The sequence below is a fragment of the Schistocerca americana genome, chromosome 7, assembly GCF_021461395.2.
Source record: "Schistocerca americana isolate TAMUIC-IGC-003095 chromosome 7, iqSchAmer2.1, whole genome shotgun sequence".
Taxonomy (NCBI): domain Eukaryota; kingdom Metazoa; phylum Arthropoda; class Insecta; order Orthoptera; family Acrididae; genus Schistocerca; species Schistocerca americana.
In genome coordinates this window covers 274,039,379-274,057,378 of record NC_060125.1, presented here as the reverse complement: position 1 = coordinate 274,057,378, position 18,000 = coordinate 274,039,379, and the positions used below count along the sequence as shown (strand labels likewise).

Here is an 18,000-nt window from a genome sequence, read left to right as displayed (position 1 = left end):
TCCTTCTTCCCCCTTTCTCTGTCTATTGCCTGTTCCTCATTTTCTATATAAGTCTTCTCCTCCCCTCTCTCTCCATCTCTACCCCTGCCTGCCCCCCTTTTCTGTCCAACTCCTCTTAGCCCCTATACCTGATACTAAATCTTGTTTATTGTTATTACAAATTCAGATTTTGCAATCATCGGCCATAAATAAAACTTGATAACAGTTTGTTAGTTAACAGTTGTTATCAAGTTATATATATATATATATATATATATATATATATATATATATATATATATATATATATATGTGTGTGTGTGTGTGTGTCTAAACGTTTATCGTTTATTAACGTAACGTGTAACAATTTGAAGTAAATAGATCGAGTACTGTTTGAGGTTCTTGGTAATAATGTTTCCCCTTTATATATTACATATACATTTATATATATGTTAAAGATATATAGTATGTGTCCGTACGAGTGTTCCTAACAGAACTGTGTGAAAATTAGAAGTAAACTGGTCAAAAACGTCTCGAGATTTTTGGTAATAACGTTTCACACTTATACATTACATATTTATTAATACATACTTGAAAAAGGTACACTCCTGGAAATTGAAATAAGAACACCGTGAATTCATTGTCCCAGGAAGGGGAAACTTTATTGACACATTCCTGGGGTCAGATACATCACATGATCACACTGACAGAACCACAGGCACATAGACACAGGCAACAGAGCATGCACAATGTCGGCACTAGTACAGTGTAATCCACCTTTCGCAGCAATGCAGGCTGCTATTCTCCCATGGAGACGATCGTAGAGATGCTGGATGTAGTCCTGTGGAACGGCTTGCCATGCCATTTCCACCTGGCGCCTCAGTTGGACCAGCGTTCGTGCTGGACGTGCAGACCGCGTGAGACGACGCTTCATCCAGTCCCAAACATGCTCAATGGGGGACAGATCCGGAGATCTTGCTGGCCAGGGTAGTTGACTTACACCTTCTAGAGCACGTTGGGTGGCACGGGATACATGCGGACGTGCATTGTCCTGTTGGAACAGCAAGTTCCCTTGCCGGTCTAGGAATGGTAGAACGATGGGTTCGATGACGGTTGGGATGTACCGTGCACTATTCAGTGTCCCCTCGACGATCACCAGTGGTGTACGGCCAGTGTAGGAGATCGCTCCCCACACCATGTTGCCGGGTGTTGGCCCTGTGGGCCTCGGTCGTATGCAGTCCCGATTGTGGCGCTCACCTGCACGGCGCAAAACACGCATACGACCATCATTGGCACCAAGGCAGAAGCGACTCTCATCGCTGAAGACGACACGTCTCCATTCGTCCCTCCATTCACGCCTGTCGCGACACCACTGGAGGCGGGCTGCACGATGTTGGGGCGTGAGCGGAAGACGGCCTAACGGTGTGCGGGACCGTAGCCCAGCTTCATGGAGACGGTTGCGAATGGTCCTCGCCGATACCCCAGGAGCAACAGTGTCCCTAACTTGCTGGGAAGTGGCGGTGCGGTTCCCTACGGCACTGCGTAGGATCCTACGGTCTTGGCGTGCATCCGTGCGTCGCTGCGGTCCGGTCCCAGGTCGACGGGCACGTGCACCTTCCGCCGACCACTGGCGACAACATCGATGTACTGTGGAGACCTCACGCCCCACGTGTTGAGCAATTCGGCGGTACGTCCACCCGGCCTCCCGCATGCCCACTATACGCCCTCGCTCAAAGTCCGTCAACTGCACGTACGGTTCACGTCCACGCTGTCGCGGCATGCTACCAGTGTTAAAGACTGCGATGGAGCTCCGTATGCCACGGCAAACTCGCAGACACTGACGGCGGCGGTGCACAAATGCTGCGCAGCTAGCGCCATTCGACGGCCAACACCGCGGTTCCTGGTGTGTCCGCTGTGTCGTGCGTGTGATCATTGCTTGTACAGCCCTCTCGCAGTGTCCGGAGCAAGTATGGTGGGTCTGACACACCGGTGTCAATGTGTTCTTTTTTACATTTCCAGGAGTGTATATTAATATGCGATCGTATTCTAACGCAGCGTTGTGTCAAAATTTCAATGCTCTCGGTGAAGGACTTTCGAAGACTTAAGACTTTAAACACAGGAATATTTATATTTTTATTTATATAGGAATAGATGTTTATTCGTTCAGAATATTAAATCTCTGAAAATTCTTCACCGAGTGTTTTGATATTTTGATAAAACCTTGCATTCGATTAAGTGCTTGTTTCTATGCAGCTATTGGAATATACACTCCTGGAAATTGAAATAAGAACACCGTGAATTCATTGTCCCAGGAATGGGAAACTTTATTGACACATTCCTGGGGTCAGATACATCACATGATCACACTGACAGAACCACAGGCACATAGACACAGGCAACAGAGCATGCACAATGTCGGCACTAGTACAGTGTATATCCACCTTTCGCAGCAATGCAGGCTGCTATTCTCCCATGGAGACGATCGTAGAGATGCTGGATGTAGTCCTGTGGAACGGCTTGCCATGCCATTTCCACCTGGCGCCTCAGTTGGACCAGCGTTCGTGCTGGACGTGCAGACCGCGTGAGACGACGCTTCATCCAGTCCCAAACATGCTCAATGGGGGACAGATCCGGAGATCTTGCTGGCCAGGGTAGTTGACTTACACCTTCTAGAGCACGTTGGGTGGCACGGGATACATGCGGACGTGCATTGTCCTGTTGGAACAGCAAGTTCCCTTGCCGGTCTAGGAATGGTAGAACGATGGGTTCGATGACGGTTTGGATGTACCATGCACTATTCAGTGTCCCCTCGACGATCACCAGTGGTGTACGGCCAGTGTAGGAGATCGCTCCCCACACCATGATGCCGGGTGTTGGCCCTGTGTGCCTCGGTCGTATGCAGTCCTGATTGTGGCGCTCACCTGCACGGCGCCAAACACGCATACGACCATCATTGGCTCCAAGGCAGAAGCGACTCTCATCGCTGAAGACGACACGTCTCCATTCGTCCCTCCATTCACGCCTGTCGCGACACCACTGGAGGCGGGCTGCACGATGTTGGGGCGTGAGCGGAAGACGGCCTAACGGTGTGCGGGACCGTAGCCCAGCTTCATGGAGACGGTTGCGAATGGTCCTCGCCGAAACCCCAGGAGCAACAGTGTCCCTAATTTGCTGGGAAGTGGCGGTGCGGTCCCCTACGGCACTGCGTAGGATCCTACGGTCTTGGCGTGCATCCGTGCGTCGCTGCGGTCCGGTCCCAGGTCGACGGGCACGTGCACCTTCCGCCGACCACTGGCGACAACATCGATGTGGAGACCTCACGCCCCACGTGTTGAGCAATTCGGCGGTACGTCCACCCGGTCTCCCGCATGCCCACTATACGCCCTCGCTCAAAGTCCGTCAACTGCACATACGGTTCACGTCCACGCTGTCGCGGCATGCTACCAGTGTTAAAGACTGCGATGGAGCTCCGTATGCCACGGCAAACTGGCTGACACTGACGGCGGCGGTGCACAAATGCTGCGCAGCTAGCGCCATTCGACGGCCAACACCGCGGTTCCTGGTGTGTCCGCTGTGCCGTGCGTGTGATCATTGCTTGTACAGCCCTCTCGCAGTGTCCGGAGCAAGTATGGTGGGTCTGACACACCGGTGTCAATGTGTTCTTTTTTCCATTTCCAGGAGTGTATATATGAGCGTAATCTCAAAAGTAAGGTGTCCTATTTTTTTATAAGTACATAGACCTGCTTATTTCTAAAATGGTTTACATCAGTTTACAGGCTGAACATTTAGTTATTTTTCGACGTAATCACTATTTCTGTCGATGCATTTTTGTAGACGCTGTGGCAGTTTTTGTATGCCCGTGTCATACCAGCTCGCCGCCATGCTGTTCAGAAAGTTATGGACCTCTTCTTTCACCTCGTCGGCGGAGCTGAATCGCTGGGACCACAATAAACCCTGACTCTTCCTGTTTCCTTAAATAACGTAACTACCCGGCGAGCGATCCGGACATTTGGATGATGTCGTCCAGGATACCGAGCAGCCCGTTGGGCATTTTGATCACAATAGGCATACGTCAACACGATATCTACCTTTTCCGAAATTGGTACTCAGTCCATTTTAACATTGGTAATGTATCACGAAGCAAATACCGTCCGCACTGGCGGAATGTTGCTTGATACCACGTACTTATACGTTTGTATTACAGCGCCATCTATCACAAAGTGAAAAAAGCGGTCCAACTAAAACATTCATATTTCTTTACGTACTACACGAAAATGTAATAAAAGATTAGGGTTCCTATTTAAAAAAAAACGCAGTTGATATCCGTTTGACCCAGGGCAGCGCCATGTATCGGGCCAACCATAGCTCCATCTGGTTACCCACTTCAAACTAGACAAGTTTCATTCTTTGTAGTTTTTTCGTTTGACGCTTATTTCGTGATATATTTGGCCCGGTCACTATTAATGGACCACTCTATACAGGGTGAGTCACCTAACATTACCGCTGGATATATTTCGTAAACCACATCAAATACTGACGAATCGATACCACAGACCGAACGTGAGGAGAGGGGCTAGTGTAATTGGTTACTACAAACCATAAAAAAATGCACGGATGTATGTTTTTTAACACAAACCTACGTTTTTTTAAATGGAGCCCCGTTAGTTTTGTTAGCACATCTGAACATATAAACAAATACGTAATCAGTGCCGTTTGTTGCATTGTAAAATGTTAATTACATCCGGAGATATTGTAACCTAAAGTTGACGCTTGAGTACCACTCCTCCGCTGTTCGATCGTGTGTATCGGAGAGCACCGAATTACGTAGGGATCCAAAGAGAACGGTGATGGACCTTAGGTACAGAAGAGACTGGAACAGCACATTACGTCCACATTCTAACACCTTTTTATTGGTCTTTTTCACCGACGCACTTGTACATTACCATGAGGGGTGAGGTACACGTACACACGTGGTTTCCGTTTTCAATTACGGAGTGGGATAGAGTGTGTCCCGACATGTCAGGCCAATAGATGTTCAATGTGGTGGCCATCATTTGCTGCACACAATTGCAATCTCTGGCGTAATGAATGTCGTACACGCCGCAGTACATCTGGTGTAATGTCGCCGCAGGCTGCCACAATACGTTGTTTCATATCCTCTGGGGTTGTAGGCACATCACGGTACACATTCTCCTTTAACGTACCCTACAGAAAGAAGACCAGAGGTGTAAGATCAGGAGAACGGGCTGGCCAATTTATGCGTCCTCCACGTCCTATGAAACGCCCGTCGAACATCCTGTCAAGGGTCAGCCTAGTGTTAATTGCGGAATGTGCAGGTGCACCATCATGCTGATACCACATACGTCGGCGCGTTTCCAGTGGGACATTTTCGAGCAACGTTGGCAGATCATTCTGTAGAAACGCGATGTATGTTGCAGCTGTTTGGGCCCCTGCAATGAAGTGAGGACAATGTTTCAAGCGTCAACTTTAGGTTACAATATCTCCGGATGTAATTAACATTTTACAATGCAACAAACGGCACTGATTACGTATTTGTTTATATGTTCAGATGTGCTAACAAAACTAACGGGGTTCCATTTAAAAAAGTAGGTTTGTGTTAAAAAACATACTTCCGTGCATTTTTGTATGGTTTGTATTAAACAATTACACTAGCCCCTCTCCTCACGTTCGGTCTGTGGAATCGGTTCGTCAGTATTTGATATGGTTTACGAAATATATACAGCGGTAACGTTAGGTGACTCACCCTGTATATATGCTATGCAATATGCTATTCAATAACGCTTCAGCCGCACGCGAGCTATGTGCCGGACATCCATCATGTTGGATATATATATATATATATATATATATATATATATATATATATATATAATATAAAGGCCATCCAGTAGGTATATAAAAACATGGTCGTATCCGAAATCCGAATACAACGTTGTGTCAACATTTCGAGCAATCCGTGAACATCTTTCGGAGGTATGGGAACCTGAAGAAACGAGCATTTACATTTATTTTATGTAGATTGCTGAAGCTGACATCCTGCTCGTGTTATGAGCGTTAGTGTCTGCGTGGTGTGGCAGGTGGGTACGGTGCTGCTGTACGGCGTGCCGATCGTGTCGCTGCTGATCGAGTCTCAGGAGCGGCTGTGCCTGGCGCAGATCTCGAACACGCTGCTGAAGGAGTTCAGCTACAACGAGATCCACAACCGGCGCGTGGCGCTGGGCATCACGTGCGTGCAGTGCACGCCGGTGCAGCTGGAGATCCTGCGGCGCGCCGGCGCCATGCCCGTGTCTTCGCGCCGCTGCGGCATGATCACGCGCCGCGAGGCAGAGCGCCTCTGCAAGAGCTTCCTGGGAGACAACGCGCCGCCCCGCCTGCCCGAGGACTTCGCCTTCGCCGTCCACCACGAGTGCGCCTGGGGCTGCCGCGGCGCCTTCCTGCCCGCCAGGTAGCCACGCCTCGAGCTTGCACCGCAGATATGTCGATAACCGGAGGCGCCGCTGATATTACTGCAAGAAAGGAACAACGAATTGAATGTTGGTTTTAATAACGATCATCCTCCTTTACCTCCTCTGCATTACTGCAGATGACGTGTCTCTGAGCACATTTGTTCTGTGCATGCAGTACACGTGAGGCGCCTAGTTGTTTCCACTGCGCTGTGTGCAATACGAAAGTTCTGTTATAGTTCACTAACCTGCTGTCTTCAAGTTGATGTCCCCAGCGCAGAAAACAGCACGCAGGTCGTAGGTTCAGTATCTTGAGGCTGAAACTGACTTTTAACGAGGTTTTGTTCTGAAATAATGTATCGCTTCTGTGGGATGCCAATCGCGTATTTTAATGTAGTCATACGAGAAGACTACATGATCTTAATACAACACCTTCTGGTACTGCAAAGTACATGATCGAACACAATGTTTACGAAAATGTATCTTTACACTATTTGTGGCACGTGTCCGTGCTTCATGACTACCGGAGTGAATCTTTTAATACCGAATACTGGCAAAAACATCCTGCCACAGACAACATGACTATATATCTCGACTCCCTAATCCAGAATGACGAACAGGAAGTTAAATAAAAATTGGAAACACATCCTACGACAGATAACATGTCTGTTCTTTTCGACTGCCTAATCCAGAGTGACGAACAGCCCGAAACACTTCGCGCGCCATACCAGAAAAGGCGTGACCCGAACGCTTCCGAAGTGCTTCGTCTGCAATTTCGTAAATTGTTTTTAATAATTCAAAAAATGGCTGATTGACAGTCAGCTATTGAGAGATATTTATATAAAAAAGTGAAGTCATTAAAAAAATGGCTCTGAGCACATGTGACTTAACATCTGAGGTCATCAGTCCCCTAGAACTTAGAACTACTTAAACCTAACTAACCTAAGGACATCACACACATCCATGCCCGAGGCAGGATTCGAACCTACGACCGTAGCAGCAGCGCGGTTCCGGACTGAAGCGCCTAGAACCGCTTGGCCACCGCGGCCGGCTGAAGTCATTCCAATGAGTGGTTTAACCTATAATAATAACTCTACTTTAACGTTTTTGCGCCCTTGGTCGAACACAGCAGCCAATCACAGAGCTGTAGCATTATGCCGGCGGTCTTTCTCACGGGAATGGTACCGCATCTAACATCTGTCACAGGTACCTCACAACACATCTCGTCATCTATATACTTCTTGAATCTCCACTGCTCTGGGAACAGCTTCTTGGAACCTAATATGATGGCTGACTAAGCCAAAAATATTACAATATCCGGGTTTCATAGATTGCAACGGCAGGCGGTTTCTCGCCTTTTCAGCCCAGACACTGAGCCTTCATGAGTTCCAAATGTGCACTTCTTAAAAAAAGGTGCAACTACTTCAATGGAACAATGCCTATTCCCAGTGTCAGAATCCAACTAGACTAAATTAGAACGTCTATGGTATCCATTGCAGGAGTCTAGTGCTAGTCGTTTACGAGTTTTCGTAGTTTGAACATTGTAAACACCGACAGTTGTTTGTTCCATATTGTAGCATGAACGAATGTGAATTGCACATTGGTGTGCATGTGCAGCCCTATGAATAAGTTAATACGTCTCTGCAGGTGTCACGTTGTTAAAAGGGACATTGTCTAGGACAAACAGACAAACGAAAGACATACAAAAGTGAATGCAGTACGACAAACTGCCTATTGGCTTCTGTCTCGAATTCTTCGGCCGACGTTCATCTAATGATTTTACTGACGTTACGCCAGCACGAGTGGCTGGCATTGTCAAACCTTCACCCTACATTGCCGGTGGTGAACTGGACCCGAGCTCGTGGCCGCAGACTATACACTACTGGCCATTAAAATTGCTACACCACGAAGATGACGTGCTACAGACGCGAAATTTAACCGACAGGAAGAAGATGCCGTGGCATCCAATGATTATCTTTTCAGAGCATTCACACAAGGTTGGCGCCGGTGGCGACACCTACAGAGTGATGACATAACGAAAGTTTCCAACAGATTTCTCGTACATAAACAGCAGCTGACCAGCGTTGCCTGGTGAAGCGTTGTTGTCATGCCACATGTAGGGAGGAGAAATGCGTACCATCACGTTTCCGACTTTGATAAAGGTCGGATCGTAGCCTATCGCGATTGCCGTTTATTGTATCGCGACATTGCTGCTCGAGTTGGTCGAGATCCAATGACTGTAAGCAGAATATGGAAACAGTGGGTTCGGGAGGGTAGTACGGAACGCTGTGCTGGATCCCAACGGCCTCGTATCACTAAGCATCTTACCCGCATGGCTGTAGCGGATCGTGCAGCCACGCCTCGATCCCTGAATCAACAGATGGGAACGTTTGCAAGACAACAACCATCCGCACAAACAGTTCGACGACGTTTGCAGCAGCATGGACTATCAGCTCGGAGACCATGGCTGCGGTTACCCATGACGCTGCATCACAGACAGGAGCGCCTGCGATGGTGCACTCAACGACGAACCTTGGTGCACGAATGCCAAAACGTCATTTTTTCGGATGAATCCAGATTCTGTTTACAGCAACGTGATGGTCGCATCCGTGTTTGGGTCATCGCGGTGAACGCATATTGGAAGCGTATATTCGTCATCGCCATACTGGCGTGATGGCGTGATGGTATGGGGTGCCATTGGTTACATGTCTCAGTCACCTTTTTACGCATTGACGGCACTTTGAATAGTGGACGTTGCATTTCAGATGTGTTACAACCCGTGGCTCTACCCTTCATTCGATCCTCGCGAAACCCTACATTTCAGCAGGATAATGCCTGACCGCATGTTGCAGGTCCCGTACGGGTCTTCCTGGATACAGAAAATGTTCAAAATTGGTTCAAATGGCTCTGAGCGCTATGGGACTTAACATCTATGGTCATCAGTCCCCTAGAACTTAGAACTACTTAAACCTAACTAACCTAAGGACAGCACACAACACTCAGTCATCACGAGGCAGAGAAAATCCCTGACCCCGCCGGGAATCGAACCCGGGAACCCGGGCGCGGGAAGCGAGAACGCTACCGCACGACCACGAGCTGCGGACCAGAAAATGTTCGACTGCTGCCCTGACCAGCACATTCTCCAGATCTCTCACCAATTGAAAACGTCTGGTCAATGGTGACCGAGTAACTGGCTCGTCACAATACGCCAGTCACAACTCTTGATGAACTGTGGTATCGTGTTGAAGCTGCATGGGCAGCTCTACCTGTACACGCCATCCAAGCTCTGTTTGACTCAATGCCCAGGCGTATCAAGGCCGTTATTACGGCCAGAGGTGGTTGTTCTGGGTACTGATTTCTCAGGATCTATACACCCAAATTGTGTGAAAATATAATCACATGTCAGTTCTAGTATAATATCTTTGTCCAATGAATACCCGTTTGTCATCTGCATTTCTTGTTAGTGTAGCAATTTTAATGGCCAGTAGTATATGTACCTGGCGAGCCAACGTCCGAGGGCTTCTCCGCGGTCATTTCCAGTCCGGTTCTCCTCTGCTACCTGCGACGGTCGTTCGCTGCAATGACCGCGGAGAAGCTCTCGGACGTTGGCGCGCCAGGTACATATAGTCTGCGGCCACGAGCTCGGCTCCAGTTCACCACCGGCAATGGAGGGTGAAGCTTTGACAATGCCAGCCACTAGTGCTGGCGAAACGTCAGTAAAATCATTAGATGAACGTCGGCCGAGAAACCCGAGACAGAAGCCAATAGACAGTTTGTTAACAAGTGGCCATGAAAGCCTTAACAATTTTGAATGTAGTACCTCTTGGGGTCTGACACGTAAAGAACTACTGTACCTTCGAAGCCTGTAAAAATAACCACCACCAGCGTCGATACAAACTTGCGATCTGCCATTCAGCGATCGCTGCACACGTTCTGGCACTTCTGCGCAAACTGCAGAGCAGGCAGCAGTAATATGTCGTTTCATATTATTCTTTGAAGTGGCTAAAGAGGTTGACATCTGGGATATCTTTCGGCATACACGGTACACGAACGAACGCTATGCTTCCTACATAACCCATTAGCATATCCGCTAGTTTTCACATTGGGAAATACCATCTTCTAAGCAAATCGTGCTACATCTACCATCACACAGTAACTGGCAGCATCGTCACAATACAATCGCAGAGTACACGCAAAACAATGTAAACAAACACAACTTCGTCGTCTAGCGTCTAAGCACTAGGATGGAACGAACAGCTGTCGCTATTTACAATGTTCACAATACGATAACCCGTAAACTACTTGTGCTGGCTTTCTGCAACAAACACCACTGGCGCCATTTACGCTACTTTTAGGATTTTACTATCAATCGGCATTTCCACATTAAAAAGTTAGTAACTGTCGTAAAAGAACAGCTCTTTCGTCAACGTCTTAAAATACGTGTAATGGCTGCAAACATGTTCCCTTGCCTACAATTCAGTTCATGTAGGAAATAATTGCGGTGCGTGAGTTAGGTGTGTGGAAGAAGGTTCTTTGTGTAAACTGTCATTTTTCCACTTCCTTGTTCCGTTCGCCAGTGGTATACAGGAACAAAGATGGTTGGCAAGACTCCGTGTGGGCTCTAATTTTACCTGCTTGACATTTCCATCAGATATATGTTGCATTGATAGAGCACTTACCCGCGAAACGCGAAGGTCCAGAGTTCGAGTCTCAGTCCGGCACACAGTTTTAATCTGCAAGGAAGTTTCATATCAGCGCTCACTCCACTGCAGAGTGAAAATCTCATTCTGGAAACATCCCCCAGGCTGTGGCTAAGCCATGTCTCCGCAATATCCTTTTTTCCAGGAGAGCTAGTTCTTCAAGGTTCGCAGAAGAGCTTCTGTGAATTTTGGAAGGTAGGAGCCGAGGTACTGGCAGAATTGAAGCTGTGAGGTGGGGTCGTGAGTCGTGCTTGGGTAGCTCAGTTGGTAGAGCACTTGTGCGCGAAAGGCAAAGGTCCCGAGTTTGTGTCTCGGTCCGGCACACAGTCTTAACTTGCCAGGAAGTTTTATATGTTGCATTTCAGATAAATTTTGAGAGTGTACAAAGCAGGCTTTCACGGCCAGTGTTAACGTCCCACGTGATTATTCTTTTATAGGCATTACGTCGTGGTCCAAGGCATATTTCTCTTCCTAACATTTCGTCTCCTAATGATGCAGACATCACCATAGGCTATAAAGACTGACACAGAAATTTCATACTTAAACGAGTTCAGCGAGCCCTGCTGAAAACTTTATCTGAAACTGTTATGTGAGTGTTTATAACCTCTGATGACGTCCGAGTATTCGGAATCTAAACGCTACCCACAGAAATATGGGTTGAACCACGGCATCATGCTCATAAAAAAATTACCAATTTTGAGACTATTCTAAAATAACTGACAAGTATAGAGTTCCGAACAGGCTAAAAATATCGGCACTGTAATTTCTGTTACTGTAGCATAGAACGCCGACATACGTCTCGTTGTTTTGAGATCGTGTGTTGGCGTACTACGAGCATCATATTTTATGCCGCTAAATATGCAAATGTATAGCTGTATTACATTTATTATCTCTGGTCGCAGGCTTTTGCCGGGAACATTTGTTATGAGTATTCAGATGTTGCTACAGTTTGTTGGCGACGTAGGTTAACGGTATCGTATTACCTGTTTGTTTTCGTTACTTTAAAGTCAACAAACGACAATTTTTTTTATCGCTCAGTGCGGGAGAGGTAAACTGGGATATATTTTTCTTTTTTTCGACACTTTTGATACTATTGAACTTAAAATTCCATAGAATTACTTTTTTAATATTAATACATTCAGTGCTCTGATACACCATTCCAAGCTTCTGATATTTAAGAACGTTGTAAATGTTATAGACGGTATATTTTTACCATATTAATAATTAGGCAATATGTTATGTCTGACTGCTCCACATTTGTGACTGTATAAACATTTCACTTCATTAACCAGTTCTTGACATCCAGTAAAACATGAGAAATATGTCAAAATAAAGCTTCAGACGGCGCAATTTATTTGCAAACTTCGCCAATACAGTACTCATCTTCCCATACTCCAGTAAAATAACGTCACACACACATGACACATGTATTTCTGTCATGACGAACATTGTACACTCCTCAGTAGGTTATAAGGCAGACAGCCTTTCGCTAACAGATACAAGATGAAAAGCTGAACATAAAAAGAGAGAAATTCGTTCACATTCTACATGCATCGTTTTTTGTTGTAAACTACAATTACGTAAATAATGGTCGCGGAAAACGAGAGCAAAACGGCTATTATCTTCTCGTGGTTACTAGCCGTCGGCTAAATCAGTCGCTATGCTCAGGACAGCGATGATCCGTTGCCAACTGAGTCCAAGGATGTACAAAACTAGGTTCATATGGCTCTGGGCAATATGGGACTTAACTTCTGAGGTCATCAGTCCCCTAGAACTTAGAACTACTTAAACCTAACTAACCTAAGGACATCACACACATCCATGCCGGAGGCAGGATTCGAACCTGCGACAGTAGCGGTCGCACGGTTCCAGACTGTAGCGCCTAGAACCGCTCGGCCACTCCTGTCGGCTACAAAACTAGGGTAACACCAAAATAGCACAGTACTATCCCTCATTCGCTGGAGGAAACACACCGGCATTCAAAACAACTTTCAGTCGGAATGCATAAATACCGGTCACGTAAGGTTTTCAAAGGAATCTTCTACCATACTTCCCGCAAAATAGTGGAGAGTTTAAGGAACGATGATGGGGATGGACAGCAATTACGCATCATTCTCTCCAAAGTAGACCACAAAGACGCAATAATACTGAGATCTGGTGACTTTGGTGGCCGGGGTAGATGCGACAGTTCATCGTCGTACTCTCAAAACCAGTTCCGTGAACATGGTCAGTGTCGTCTTGGAACGCAGCATCACCACTGGGGAACAAACAGTGTATCATGGGATGAACTTCGTCAGTCAAAATGGCCACATTATCCTTAGCAGTGAGTAACGCGACGTTTCATAGTAGCCATGGCCCCATGTCTACCCAAATCATGACCGAACCTCCGCCATGTTTCACTCTTGTGAAGTAATCTCGGCCAGAAGACTCGTCCGACCAAATGACATTCTTCAATTGCTCCGTGGTCCTGGTTTTTATGGCCTCGGCATCAAATTTTCCTATTACGGGCATTTGCATCATCGTGTGTGATTCGGTATTCTAGCTCGCCCTGCAATTTCTAGACTATGCTACTTACAGGATTCCCGAGTGCGACATTCAGTTCTGCAGTGACTTTTATAGCTGTCGCCATCTTATTTTTGGTCACAACCATCTTCACTGAGCGTCTCTCACGATTAGTCAACAACGTTTTCGTCTGTGTTGTGACAGCGGATGATGTTTACTGCTTTTCCTGTAAGCGGTATAAATCTTCGACACGGTGCCTCGATATACCATACAGCTCAGCTCCCTCGGTTGCGGAAGCCCCCACCATGGGAACAGCAATAATTTGTCCACGTTCGAACTCACTTCGCACTCATTTCAGAGCTGTACTGAACACTGGTTTGATGACGAGTAAAGTTTGCAACTTATTGAGGACACTGCACAGGCAGCATTCGCTGTCAAATATAACGCTGCCTGCAGGCTTGGTTAGCATCTGCATTTATGCACAAGCATCTGTTTGTTGCGATGTTCCATATTATTGTCCAATCCCTGTATACGCTCCAATCGTCGCCCGTTCAGTATGAAACATATAGATATTAACATTTATTAGTTACATCATTAAACACAATGAGTAAAATTTCCTTAATAATAACTCAAAAACAAATATTTATGTTAAGTCACTCAGTCGGAAAAGACAGCAGTGTGGTTGAATCTTGTCACACTGGAATAATACAAAGCTAACACGTACTAACGGATATCAGTGGCTGCTCTTCTTATACAGGGTCTAGAACGCCAGTCCGTCTGGGACTCCGACATCCCAATCGCTGACGACCATTGCCCTATAGTGCAGCGTGCTATCTTCGACCGAAATATGGAAAACAGTCCATTGTTCATTCAGACCAGACTAGAAATCTCACAGAATTGTATGCAAAGGCAATGTGATGTTCCATGTGAGGTAAGCGTGGCAGGAAAAGGAGCCTGCGACCATTAGAGACTGTTCCTCATTTTACCCAAAAGTGTTAAGTACTGCGTCAGAAGTTTGAACGTGGTGGGGGAGAGAATCTGAAAAGAGAAACGCTAAGGCTCAGTCTTGATATTGTGGAAGTCAGTGAAGCGAAATGGAAAGAAGATGAGGAAAAATGGTTCAAATGGCTCTGAGGACTATGGGACTTAACTTCTGATATCATCAGTTCCCTAGAACTTAGAACTACTGAAACCTAGCTAACCTAAGGACACCACACACATCCATGCCAGAGGCAGGATTCAAAACTGCGACCGTAGCGATCGCGCGGTTCCAGACTGTAGCGCCTAGAACCGCTCGGCCACTCCAGCCGGCTGAAGATGAGAATTTCTGGTCAGACGGGTACAGGGAAATATCAACAGTAGCAGAAAACAGTGTAACGGGAGTAGGATTCTTTATGAATAGGAAGGTAGGACAGAGAGAGAGTTACTGTGAACAGTTCAGTGATAGGGTTGTTCTCATCAGAGTAGTACGAGGGTAATCCCAAAAATAAGATCTCCTATTTTTTTATGAGTACATAGACCTGTTTATTTCTACAATGGCTTACATTAGTTTACAGCTTGAATATTTAGCTATTTTTTCGACATAATCACCATTTCTGTCGAGCCGGCCGTTGTGGCCGAGCGGTTGTAGGCGCTTCAGTCTGGAACCGCGCGACCGCTACGGTCGCAGGTTCGAATCCTGCCTTGGGCATGGATGTGTGTGATGTCCTTAGGATAGTTAGGTTTAAGTAGTTCTAAGTTCTAGGGGACTGATGACCTCAGATGTTAAGTCACGTAGTGCTCAGAGCCATTTGAACCATTTGAACGATTTCTGTCGATGCATTTTTGAAGACACTGTCGCAGTTTTTGTTTGTTCGTGTCATATCAGCTCGTTTACATGCTGTTCAGTAAGTTATGAACCTCTTCTTTCACCTCGTCGTCGGAGCTGAATCACTTTCCGGCCAAATGCTCTTTTAACCTAAGGAACAAGTGATAGTCACTGGGCGCCAAATCAGGACTAAAGGGTTGGTGGGTGATTATGTTCCACTGAAGCTGTGCAGGAGAGCATCGGTTTGCCGAGCGAAGTGTGGGCGAGCGTTTTCATGGAGAATGTGTACGCCCTTGCTCAACATTCCTCTTCTCCGGTTCTGAATTGCCCGTTTGAGTTTTTTCAGAGTCTCACAGTAGCTGTCAGCGTTAATTGTGGTCCCAGCGATTCAGCTTCGCCGACGAAGTGAAAGAAGAACTTCATAACTTTCTGAACAGTATGGCGGCGAGCTGGTATGACATTGGCATACAAAAACTGCCACAGCGTCTACAAAAATGCATCGAAAGTAATGTTGATTATGTCGAAAAATAGCTAAATGTCCAAGCTGTATACTGATGTAAGCCATTGTAGAAATAAACAGGTCTATGTACTTATAAAAAAAATAGGAGACTTTACTTTTGGGATTACCGTCGTAGTAGGGCTGACATATGTACACCTCACGATGTAGGTTTAACGTTCTAAAACAGGTCATGACGAGTATTGTTTGAATAATAGTAACGATAACGCCTAACTCAGGATGTTCGTATTTAAATAATAGACAGAGTGAATCGAAGCTCCATAATCAATTTTTGAAGGTTTTATAGGGATACTTTCTGAGTATTTTGGTATGACGGACGCGTGGTCTTCGGTGGCTCGTTACAGATTAATTGCATTTAGTCGACTTCTTACTCCTATTTGTATACATGCTCCACAGCACGACATTGACAAGCTCGATGAAGTGCGCTGTGTCTCTTGCCTGGAAACAAAATTTTCCGTTCAGCCACGGTACTTCCCATTGACCACAGTAATGCCCATTTTGCTCTTCGTTATGTCTGAAATAAGTACTGCTGGGTTCTGCCTCTGGTTTGTTTTTGGAGCGGTGTGAGTTGTACGTTAACAGCGATGCACAGCTTTTGGAACAACGCGACTCTGCTTGCAGCGTAGCAGGAGCTGCGCCTAACTGCCTCGCTGCGCCCTTCTTGTGCCCAGGTACAACTCGTCGCGGGCCAAGTGCATCAAGTGCGCCATGTGCGGCCTCTTCTTCTCGCCCAACAAGTTCATCTTCCACTCGCACCGCTCGGGGCCCACGGCCAAGTACGTCCAGCCGGACGCCGCCAACTTCAACTCGTGGCGACGACACCTACGGCTCAGCGGGTCGCCGCCCGAGGAGGTACAGTAGCCACATCCACATACCTACCTAGACCAGTGGGCCCCAAACTGCCGGAGAACATTACCCTGACCGACAACAGATATCAGCCAATAGAAAAAAAAACATATTAATGTCTATTATTATTTGCTTCAGCTAACTCCAAACAACCAGCTTATTCTTACACAAAATATACAAGTATTGATAAATCATTACTCTTTGAATACTTTGTTATTTATTTAGTTTTCTTGCAACAATTGCATAAGGTTCTTAGTAGTGACTAGTTTCGAAACATTTAGTTCGTTTTCAAATCATTGCCTACATTAAACGGTACATTACTAACATAAAACACAAAGGATAAAATATGGGAACTCAAGAAAACTTCACAAGCTTACTTTACTTTACATGTGGCAAGGGCCTTATCGATAATACGCCTGCTCTATGAGCCTCTTCCACTTCTGCTTGTCCAATGCGCTGTTTGTCCAGTTGCTGTTGCTGTTCATCCTAGTTGTGTCCTCCCGAATGTTATTCCGCCATCTGAGTCTTCGTCTCGTTCCATCTATTGTTCTGCTGAATGCCGTTCTAGGTAGTCTATTCTCTGTCATTCTTGCTATATGGGCTGCCCAATTCAACCTTCTCCTCTTGAGCACTTCGACGATGTTACGGTGTTTGTACAGCCCTCTTAATTCTTCATTTCTTCTTATTTTCCATTCCATGTTATTTTCGTCATATAGAGGTCCTTAGTACTTTTCTTTCGAATATCAACAGTTTTTCTTCATCTTTCTTTCTAAATATTAATGTTTCACATCCATATAACATCACAGGTATAATGGTCGATTGATATAAGCGGATTTTGAAGTTACTGCTAAGTGATCATTTTCTTTGAATTTTGATGAAATTAAAAAGTGTCCTGTTTGCTTTTGATAAACGGGCATCTGTTTCTATATCTGTTCTGTTGTTATTACCAAAAAGACTTCCTAGGTACTTTAAGTGGTCAACAGTCTTGAAATTGAATCCATCTACAGTCAGAGGTGCATCTTTTCTGGTTTTCTTACTTATGGGCAGGTATTCTGTCTTTTATTCATTAACATGTAATCCTGTTTTCTCAGCAATTTTGTAGTAATTTTGCATCATTCTGATGAATTCTCTTTTGGAACTACTTATTAGTGCTGCATCATCTGCATAGGCTAGTCTTGTAATGTT

At 45.9% G+C, this 18,000-nt stretch overlaps 1 protein-coding gene across 1 annotated transcript in view; it reads left to right on the top strand.

Moving 5' to 3' along the window:
- The window catches only part of LOC124622869 (ski oncogene), a 194,429-nt gene that overhangs the window by 33,041 nt on the left and 143,388 nt on the right, over positions 1-18,000 (top strand). The window contains exons 3-4 of the mRNA XM_047148663.1: positions 6,078-6,445; positions 16,641-16,821. Coding sequence (XP_047004619.1) covers positions 6,078-6,445; positions 16,641-16,821 — 549 coding nt within the window. The remainder of the gene's footprint in view (positions 1-6,077; positions 6,446-16,640; positions 16,822-18,000) is intronic.